The 10,456-nt window shown below is 36.1% G+C and overlaps 1 protein-coding gene across 6 annotated transcripts in view; it reads left to right on the plus strand.

The window, feature by feature from the left end:
* The window catches only part of bbs9 (Bardet-Biedl syndrome 9), a 196,148-nt gene that overhangs the window by 123,612 nt on the left and 62,080 nt on the right, over positions 1-10,456 (plus strand). For 2 of the 6 annotated variants that reach the window (XM_073925779.1, XM_073925780.1), the window contains one exon: positions 6,391-10,456. This exon is cut by the window's right edge and continues 1 nt beyond it. The exons of the other annotated variants lie outside the window; for them this stretch is intronic. In XM_073925779.1, the coding sequence (XP_073781880.1) occupies positions 6,391-6,674 (284 nt within the window). In that variant the 3' untranslated portion in view covers positions 6,675-10,456. The remainder of the gene's footprint in view (positions 1-6,390) is intronic. 6 annotated transcript variants of the gene reach the window in all.

A 10,456-nucleotide genomic window follows, 5' to 3' on the forward strand; every position in this document is an offset into this window, starting at 1 on the left:
GCAGCATCACGCCTTCTAACGCCACCTTGCTTTCATTGCGTGTCAGCATTTGTCTTCTGAGGTACAAGTCATTTGCTAAATAAAGAAAAGATTTACGCAGCTTCTCCTACCACAGCAAATTCCATTTTAATTTTTGATATTTGGTACCAGTTAATCAAGAAGTGACGAGTTTGTTCTTTTTGATTCCTTGGATAGCTTTATTCGCACGTCTTTTATGCGATATTCCAGTTTTCTGCATACATTTAATTTGTCTCCTTGGATGGAAACATAGCTAGTGACTTGCCTAATTACTGTAACTCGCCTAGTTAAGCCTTTAAATCTCATTTTAAGCTGAATACTAGTGTCTTGAAAATATCTAGATATTTCATCATGACAGAGATAAAAGAAATCAGCTGTTTGTTCACAACTTTTATGTTGTGTTTACTATTATGTTGAAAAACATACGTGTAGCCCGTTAAACAGAAATTAGGGGAAAATAATTGTGGGTTAGTAATTCATGAGGGCTAATAATTCTGACTTCAACTGTACATATATATAGTTCTTGGCCAAAGTGCAAAGCTAAATTGACTTCATGCCAGTAATCGTCAGTCTGGCTGAAGGAGCTGGTAAACATTAACAACCCCACTGATGGAACTCCCTGCTGAGTTAATTCATAGCCTCTGGCAATTGTTTTATTCGCTGAATTGATTCTGCTGGACAGGAACAGTCCTGTTCTAATATAACTGTCTGTAATTTCCCATTAATCCTAGGGGGCTTTTCACTTTTGGTGCGCACCCGGGTTCATTTGATGTCAGAGTTTGGTTTGTTTGGATAGTGTGAACGCTGTCTTCGTTTTGGGGGTGGGAGGTCTGGAGTACGGTTCATGTGAACTCTGCTACAGTTCACTTTTAATGTAAAAGCAGCTCAAACATGGGTGCAAACATAAGAATCCCCCTTAAATACCTTGATTTGCCTGTTCAGATGTATGTTTTGAGGTAAATCCTTGAGTAAAGTCTAGGGTTTAATTGAGAGAGCTGTTTTTTCCTTCCTAAATCCGCAAGAGTGATGGACCACCAGCAGAGGATGTCAAGATTTCAGCAACAGCGGTCTGATAGGTGTAAGCATGCTGAGTTGTTCATAAAAGAGGAGTTGACTTAATGGTAGACACTAAGATAACTCCGTTTATGGAGAGCTTATGATAAGATCCAGTACTAATTGTCTTTTAAATGCTGATGATTAAGGCTTGATTGGCTCTTTATTTAGCGTGTGGTCATGTGGTTTCCATTATAATGCTGGTGTTCTATCAGATTGAGCTGTAACCTGTAGATAGCAGAGATGAGAGGGAAACTGATGCCCGTTTACAAGTTCCCATTAAAGAGGCCTCATTAATTTCTCATTATGTTTATTTTCTCAGAGCAACAGGACAAATCTGTCCAACACACTACAGACAAATCATGAAAAGCTCACAGGAAACGAGCGAGAATTTTAAATAAACTGTTGCAAAGCTAATGACAGTCATGACTAATACAGTACGCAAATGTTGGGTGAAATAGTCTGTTTTAAATCTGACAGTATTTTAGTCTTCATTTCTTGCTTTTTTGGATGATTGCTGCAGGACATTTAGGGGCTTCATTGGCATCTGGTATCTGGAATCTATGAAGAAAACAGTGCATCAACACATTTGTGATGGTCGGGTGACATTGCTCAAAATGTTCTAGGAATGGTTATTGATTATTATCTTAGCTTCATCTTATTGGTGAAGGTTATTTCTTTTCAGATTGGTTCTTTGCAGTTTTTCACTGGAGATTAAACATTTTTAAGCTTAATAATGCACACTTGTCGCTTCAACAAAAGCTTATACTGTATTTAAGGCAGCATTTTTTGATCCTGGTCCTCGCTCCCTCCTGCACTGCATATTTTGCATGTCTCTTTTGTTTAACAACACTAATAACCAGCTCATTGGAAGAACGCTCAATGAAGCAACAGTGGTGAGATTGACATGTACCTCTAGAAAGTGTTAAAGGAATATTTTTTTTCTTTTCATTAAACATTTGTGTTTGTATTGCTTAAGGTGATATATTACCCAGACTTCTTCTCAAGTGTGATGTGTTTTGCATACTAAAGAAGCATATTTCCAGAAGTAGATGGAGCTGATAGAGATGCAAAGGCCTGATTGTCTAAAATTAACTTCCTGTTCACAGAAATGTGTTAAAACTAAACACAGAATATATGCAGTTGAGAAAGGCTTAGGCTTTTAACATTGTGCAGAGAATTTGTATAAAAAAGAGGATGTATGTATGGGTGCGGCCAAATGGAGGACTGGAGAATGATTGATGAGTGACGAGTTTCGCTAAACTCCACCTGTTAATATCATCTGCCTATATTAGTTGGAGTCAGGAACTGAAAACTGTTGCGCACCCCTGAATGTAACTCTTGCACCGCATTGAGGATTACAGATTTTTGTGAACTGAATTATTTATATGGATTCCATAAATTGTGACTCCCTTCTTTCTCTGATGCGACATCACTCTAGAACAAAGTAAATTCAGATTTAGAAGACCATCTCTGAAAATGATACGTCTGACACTTAGGGCCCTATCATACACCCGGCGCAATGTGGCGCAAGGCAAGGCGCAATACTTGTTTGCTAGTTTCAGCTTGGCGCAAGAGTCGTTTTGAGGCGTTGCACCACGCTCTTTAAATAACAAATGCATTAGCGCTCATATGTGCGCCCATAGGTGTTCTGGTCTAAAAAGGAAAGTGTTCTGAGGTGCACTGCTGGCGCGTTGCTATTTTGACAAACTATAATAGATTTTTCATTAGACCAAAACAAACCTGGTCTAAACTCCAGCGCAGAGTTGCACCTCGCTTACACACCTCGCTTTTATGCCTTCTTAATCTCGGGAGGCTTTTTCAGTTCTTTCATAACAATTTGCTTTTGTATAATGTTATTATTATTATTAGCAGTATTATTTATTATATCCATATTTATATTTGTGTTAATAAAAACAAGCTTAGATTTGCCCTCCTGTCAGGTTTTAGACCATATGGGGCACAGCATGTGTTTTCGGATATAACTCAGGTTTTTGAGCACACTTCGTTATTATTATTCATTTATTCGTTTGCTGGAAATTAGAACTGAATTTAGAAATAGTTTTGAAACAAATATTTGCGCTTAACAAACGAAATTAATTATTTATAGACTAATTGATGTCTGTGCGTAAAGGTTTCCCTATCCACAAGAGCGAAAGTGAAAGTAGATCGATTATTTCTCATTCTTGCGCGGTAGATGCTCTGTTTAACTGTTTTCTGTAAAAAAAAAAAAACTGTTAACTGTTTGCTTGTCAAATGCTCAGTTTTTCCACTTACACTTACTTTATGTCATATAAATAGCGAATGCGCTCTTGGCGCGACGCAGCTGGCTCTTAAAAGGGATGGGAGATGAGACTCTGATTGGTTTATTCTCAAAACACACCTATAACTCATTAGAAAAATAAACTCAACCCTTTTAGACAATGCGCCACGGCGCAAAGCAGATTTTCCTGTCCTTAAATTAGCTAATATGGATTCTGACATGCCCTGAAAGCGTTTGCGCCCTGCGCTTTCCGTTTTGCGCATGGACCGTCAAAATAGAGCCCTTAGTCAAAAAGTATGGTTGCATTACCATTCAAAAAATTTTTCCTGTTAATTGAAGCACCCCCATGAAAACGAAAGGCATCTCAAGTGGTTTATTCCAAAGAATACATTCTTTTGCAATCATGTAGCAATATTAGATCGCACTTTCAGAACAGTCAGCTTTCTGTTGGTCAGTGCAGGGTTTTTGCTTGACCAACCCTGATATGAATATGATCTGCATGAATTCCCATTGAATTGTTTGGAATTGTGCCATTCTAATGAATTCATTTTCTAATTAATTGATTTACCAAATGGTGCAAAGTGCAAAACTACACCCACAAGCTCATTCACTCTCTGTTTGCAGTTACTAGTGCAACAGTGGGGTTTTATTGAAGTAAAATAAGCTCACCCAGTGCTACGCTTCAGATGAGGTTGTGATTTGGCCTTGAACAAAAGTGGCTTTTGTGTCCTTTTTTTTTTAACAAGATACCTTTAAGTTTGTTAAAAGGAAGCAATGAACAGTAAAATATACGTTTTCCAGATCCCAGCTGTGCAGTGGGCTGTAAACCGCACTGCTTGGGCTATCAGAGCATCAATGGCTAACGTATGTTCCTCATCACGGCACATTCAGAGACGCTCGCCTCAGGATGTCTACTGTTTGTGTTAGTTTTGCCAGTGGCTGAAATTGATTATGTGTGCTTATGAGTTATGAATTTGCTCAAGCCGTATGTTAATTCCCCAGTTTAATCAGATAGTCGGTAGTTTTCCTTAAAGTACTCAAAACAAATATGTTCTTTCTCTCGTTTTCCCCGAAAAACACCGGCCCGCGCGTACACATGCAGTTAGTTCCCTCCAATTACGCTGTGAAAACTGGGATGTGTTCCATCCTAAATATTGGGGGATGGAAATTAGATACATTTCCAGGTAGCTCTCATTTGAAAAAAAAAGGAAGACATGAAAATGCAAAACAAATATGTGTTGATGGCAAAGCTGTCGACAGATCTGTTTAATAGCTTTAGTTAATTAGATGAGCTGCATGGCAGCATCACAGCAGGGTGAAAGTGTAAGGAGATTACACAAGCCGATGTGTTTTGGAGTTTGTTGGCAGGATAGTGGTGTGGTTCCAGTGGCGGGCGAGCAGCCATCACTGCGGACAGAGAGCTCAGTAAGAAACCGCCCGCAAAAACACTCACACATTCCACATCTCCCGCAAACTCTCAAACGAGAATCTCCCAAAAATCAACTGTCCACTCCCTGACTCCTACGGGTCTTCCAAAAGAGCATATGAAATGGCTCTCGATCCTACATATATATATATATATATATATATATATATATATATATATATATATATATATATATATATATATATATATATACAGTTAAAGTCAGAATTGTTAGCCCCCCTAAATTATTAGATCGCTTATTTATTTTTTCCCCAATTTCTGTTTAAGGGAGAGAAGATTTTTTCAACAAATTTATAAACATAATAATTTTAATAACTCATTTCTAATAACTGGTTTATTTTATCTTTACCATGATGACTGTAAATAATATTTGACTAGATATTTTTAAGACAATTCTATACAGCTTAAATTGACATTTAAAGGCTTAACTAGGCAGGTTAGGAGAATTAGGCAAGTTATTGTGTAACAGTGGTTTGTTCTGTAGATTATCGAGAAAAAATATGGTTTAAAGGGGCTAATAATTTTGTCACTAAAATGGTACATAAAAAATTCAAAACTGCTTTTATTCTAGCCGAAATAAAACAAATAAGACTTTCTCCAGAAGAAAAAATATTATCAGACATACTGTGAAAATTTCCTTGCTCTGTCGAAGGGGGCTAATAATTCAGACTTCAGCTGTATATATATATATATATATATATATATATATATATATATATATATATATATATATATATATATATATATATATATATAAAATATATATATATATATATATATATATATATATATATATATATATAAATATATATATATAAATATATAAATATATACACACACACACACACAATAATCCTTTGTTGCATAGATTCAACAATATATATATATATATATATATATATATATATATATATATATATATATATATATATATATATGTACGTAGAAGCATTAGGCTAATTCAACAAATTAAATGATATTTTAGGCTTTTTTCAATATTTTGAAGGGAAACTCCTTCTTCCAACAATATTATCTTACTTATATCCAGATGGTAGAAATACCTTGATTAAACTGCAGTCTATATTTTCCTATTTTAGCTTGACCAAAAAAGCAGGCATCTTTGATCATGTCTTGTTCAACAGTCACATAAACTTGTATTACGTTTGTAAAACAATATGAAGAATATGAAGACATATGAAGAGTTCAGATGCAAAAGCCGCTAAACCTTACCTCAAAACTCTGCATTATAAGAAAAAGAAAACGCACTGTACAGTCTGAAGTGTAACGTATTGTTGCGCAGTGACGCTACTTTGAATGAGTCTGTTTTACTATACATAAAGCGGCAACTCCATTCCACGAAAGACAGAGTTAAGATGCTGTTGTTTTATCCCACATGGATGCTATGAGGATAAACAAGAGACCAAGACCTTAAGTATGGTGAGAATGAATGAATGAATGAATGAATGAATGAATGACAGCTTGTAAAAGTGTCTGAGAGACAGTAGACCTACCTTGTGTTTTATCTGCTAATGTAAGCAATTTTTTAAAAGATAAATATAATGTATAAAATTATTAATTAATTAATTCATTCATTTTCTTTTCGACTTAGTCCCTTTATTAATCTGGAGTTGCCACAGCGGAATGAACCACCAACTTATCCAGCATATGTTTTACACAGTGGATGCCCTTCCAGCTGCAACTCATGTCTGTGAAACATCCATACACACTCATTCACAAACATACACTACGGACAATTTAGCCTACCCAATTCACTACAGAGACGTTCGAGATGCGAATACACACAGCGACCTCTTGCAAATTCGCGAAAACAAAAACTTATTACTGTTGTCCTTTCTTTCTTTTTTTACTCTCATTTTTACTATCATACATTAATATGCATTGTTGTTACTCCCTACCTCTGACTGGTTTCTTTCTATATGTTTTATCTATATCTGTGACACTTGCTTCATTTATTGACTGTTATTGTCCTTTATGTATGTACTCTGACCTGTCCACCAAGTTACCTTTACATGCATACACACACTCACACGCACACACTCAAGCACATACCAGTACATGACTATATTGTTGTTGTTTTTGTTTTGTTTTTGTTTCGTTGCTTTGTATTTGTTATTTGTTGATCTTTTTCTTGTATTTGTATGATTTTTGCATATTCTAATAAAAAAAAAAAAAAAAAAACTGCACAAATACGTACCTCCCAGGATGTATTTCGCTGTCTCCCGAAACATCCATGGGACTACGTTTTCAGATTGAGCTTGGGTTGATTTAAACACAATGCACTTTCAGATTTAAACATCAGCTGGATATTTCACTTCACTTAGAGCTGTATTACACACTGCATGGAAGGTCATTTTTAAAAGCCCATAATAGGGGCTCTTTAAGCTTGACCTGCATGTAATTACGTCAGTAATTAATTTTCTATAACTACATTTATAATTACACTTTTGACCTGAACCCATCCTTAAACCTACCCACACCACCAAACCTGTCTCTATTCCCTACCCATGTCCCACCTCAAGAGCACCAGAAGTGTTCTGCAATACATTATGAACACATTAAGTACATTGTATTTATATTTTGATTTAAGTAGTCACCCAAAATAAAGTAAGACCAATCAATTACACCTCTTTAAATTAAAAACGAAGCTCTGGATTAAGCCTATGTTCACCCGTGAGTCTCTTCTGTTGGGATCTATGGCTTCTTTGTCTGTTAAATCCACTCTGGGCTGCGTCCTGCTGACCGCTGCAGAACCGGTGTGTTTGTGTGTGTGAGTCAGCACATCCGATTAACCCCGTTCACCCTCACCGCAGGAGCTTCACTAGTCTCTAAACCTGATTAATGATGACATTTGACTCATCTCATGCAATTGCAAAATGTTTGTTTACTCAGCGTGGATATGGATATACTCCACGCGCATTATCGGGCTGCATGTCTGAGAGCCCTTTGTTTCTGTTTTTAGACGCTCGCAGCACTGTCCACATTAAGGTTTTTCCCACTTGATAAATATGGAAGCACCATAAAACGTTTGATTAGGAAAAGTGGCAGGATTGAACGTCTGCTCAGCTCCAGACACTTACTGTTGTTAACTTTGGCAAACTTTACAGAACGTTTAGATCATAAAATGTGCTCACGTGATCTGGGGATTTTATGTGGTTGTCGAAAAGTTAATTTGCGGAATATTGGGATTTAAAGACTACAGTGTCTGCAAATCAGAACCAAGGCAAACATTTATTGAAGTCAAGTGAATGGAGAGAAGTGTTATTTGCAGCTTTAAGTGAAAGGGTCCAGAAGCTCTGCCGATGGTTTGGAATTCAATTTCTGGATCGAAATTAAAAATGAGAAATTCATTAGGCCAAAAAATATAATTTTATATAGCTAACTTATTTTAATTGTATTAATATTAGACATTTTCAACACAGACTCATTATAGATATGTACCCCTGTCTACATTTCTGGAGATCGCGAATTGTGTAGCCAGAGGTACAGTATGTAGTGCTGCATTTTATCTTTAAAGCATACAGTTAAAGTCAAAATTATTAGCCCCCTTCAGATTTTTTTTTCTTTTTTAAATATTTCCCAAATGATGTTTAACAGAACAAGGACATTTTCACAGTATGTCTGATAATATTTTTTATTCTGGAGAAAGTCTTATTTGTTTTGTTTTCGGCTAGAATAAAAGCAGTTTTTATTTTTTTTTAAAAACTTTTTTTGGGATAAAATTATTAGCCCCTTTTAGCTAATTCCTTTTTCGATAGTCTACAAAACAAACCACCATTATAGAATAACTTACCTAATTACCCTAAACAGTCTAGTTAACCTAATTAACCTAGTTAAGTCTTTAAATGTCACTTTAAGCTGTATAGAAATGTCTTGAAAAATATAAAGTAAAATATTATTTACTGTCATCATGGCAATAAAAATAAATCAGTTATTAGAAAAAACTTTTATGTCTAGAAATGTGTTAAAACAGTCTTCCCTCCATTAAACAGAAATTGGGGAAAAAAATAAGCAGGGGCGCTAACAATTCTGGGGGGCTAATAATTCTGAATTCAACTGTATGTAATGGGGTGGTATGATGCCCCAACTTACCTTTTTCCGGTGTTACCAGTTTGCTAAGTAGCTCGCCACATACACCAATGGACTTGGGACATGGAGCTGAGTTGACTGGCAGACTGAAAACGTGGTAAAATCACGTGGCTGCAACTGATTTTATTTTTCTAGATTGTTTATGAAAACGCAATTGGTTGGGTTTTTAGGTTGATGGGTATGTGGGTCCGTCAGCCAGTCAGTCAGTCGACGGCAAGCTGGCCTGGTCGACTGAAGTGTATATTGTGCCCTCTGGTGGATGTATGAGAGAGAAATTTGAGATCATCAAAAAGCGCACACAGTGGCCTCTGGTGCATTTGCAAAAAAAATAAAAAATAAAAACTGTGAGCAGACATACCTCCAGTTATGTATTTTGCAGACTCTTAAAATATAGACCTTGGTACCTATTCACAGCCTGGGTTGGACATTTTAATATTTGAATATGATTATTTATTAATAAAGAAATTGATTACATTTCTGTAATAAAGAATAAAGTCAAACTTTGTACTGCATTGCACTGAAATGTACATTTTCATTACGCATTAAAATTACATTTTTTTATCTACTTTTTAAATATAGTGATGTTGCTGCTGCAATTTGTTGGTTAAATATAAACATTTAAGTGATGGCCATAATAATTTGTTTTTAAGACATTTGCTCAAACATACATTGATTTATGAAGAAATCACTAACGTGTCAAGTAAAAATACCAGCCTGATCTCATGAGGAAACGTAACTATTTTACTTTTTGCCAGTTTAGTGGCTTATTCGTACAAATTCGAGTTCAGTCGAATGAAAATGTACAATTTTAAAAAGGAGGCGTGGCACCAAACCCGACCCCTAAACACAACCGTCATTGGGGGATAAGCAAATCGAACTAAATTGTATGAATGAGATCATATGAATTCATAACATTTAGCCACTAAATCAAAAAGTTACGAATTGCTGATTGACAGAGCTCAGACAGACTGACCATCAGGTTATTGATCACTTCCCTGACTAAGCCCCTTCTCCGTCGATCACTCAGCTTAGATGGCCGGCCAGCTCTAGGAAGAGTCTTGGTGGTTCCAAACATCTTCCACTTATGGATGATGGAGGCACTGTGCTCATTAGAACTTTCAGAGCAGCAGAACTTTTACTGTAACCTTCCCCAGCCTTATGCTTCGAGACAATCCTGTCTTGGAGGTCTACAGACAATTCCTTTGTCTTCATGCTTGGTTTGTGCTTTGACATGCACTGTCAACCCTGGGACCTTATATAGACAGGTGTATGCCTTTTCAAATCAAATCCAATCAACTGAATTGACCACAGGTGAACTCCAATTACCAATGACCAATGACCAATTAAGCTGCTGAAACATCTCAAGAATGATCAGTGGAAACAGAATGTACCTGAGCTCAGTTTAGAGTCTCACGGCAAAGGCTGTGAATACTGATGCACATGTGATTTTTCAGCTTTTTTATTTTTAATAAATTTGCAACTTCAAAAACTCTTTTTTCACAGTGTCATTATGGGGTGTTGTGTGTAGAATTTTGAGGAAATAAATCAATTTAATCCATTTTGGAATA

Source organism: Danio rerio, chromosome 16 (genome assembly GCF_049306965.1).
Source record: "Danio rerio strain Tuebingen ecotype United States chromosome 16, GRCz12tu, whole genome shotgun sequence".
Taxonomy (NCBI): Eukaryota; Metazoa; Chordata; class Actinopteri; order Cypriniformes; family Danionidae; genus Danio; species Danio rerio.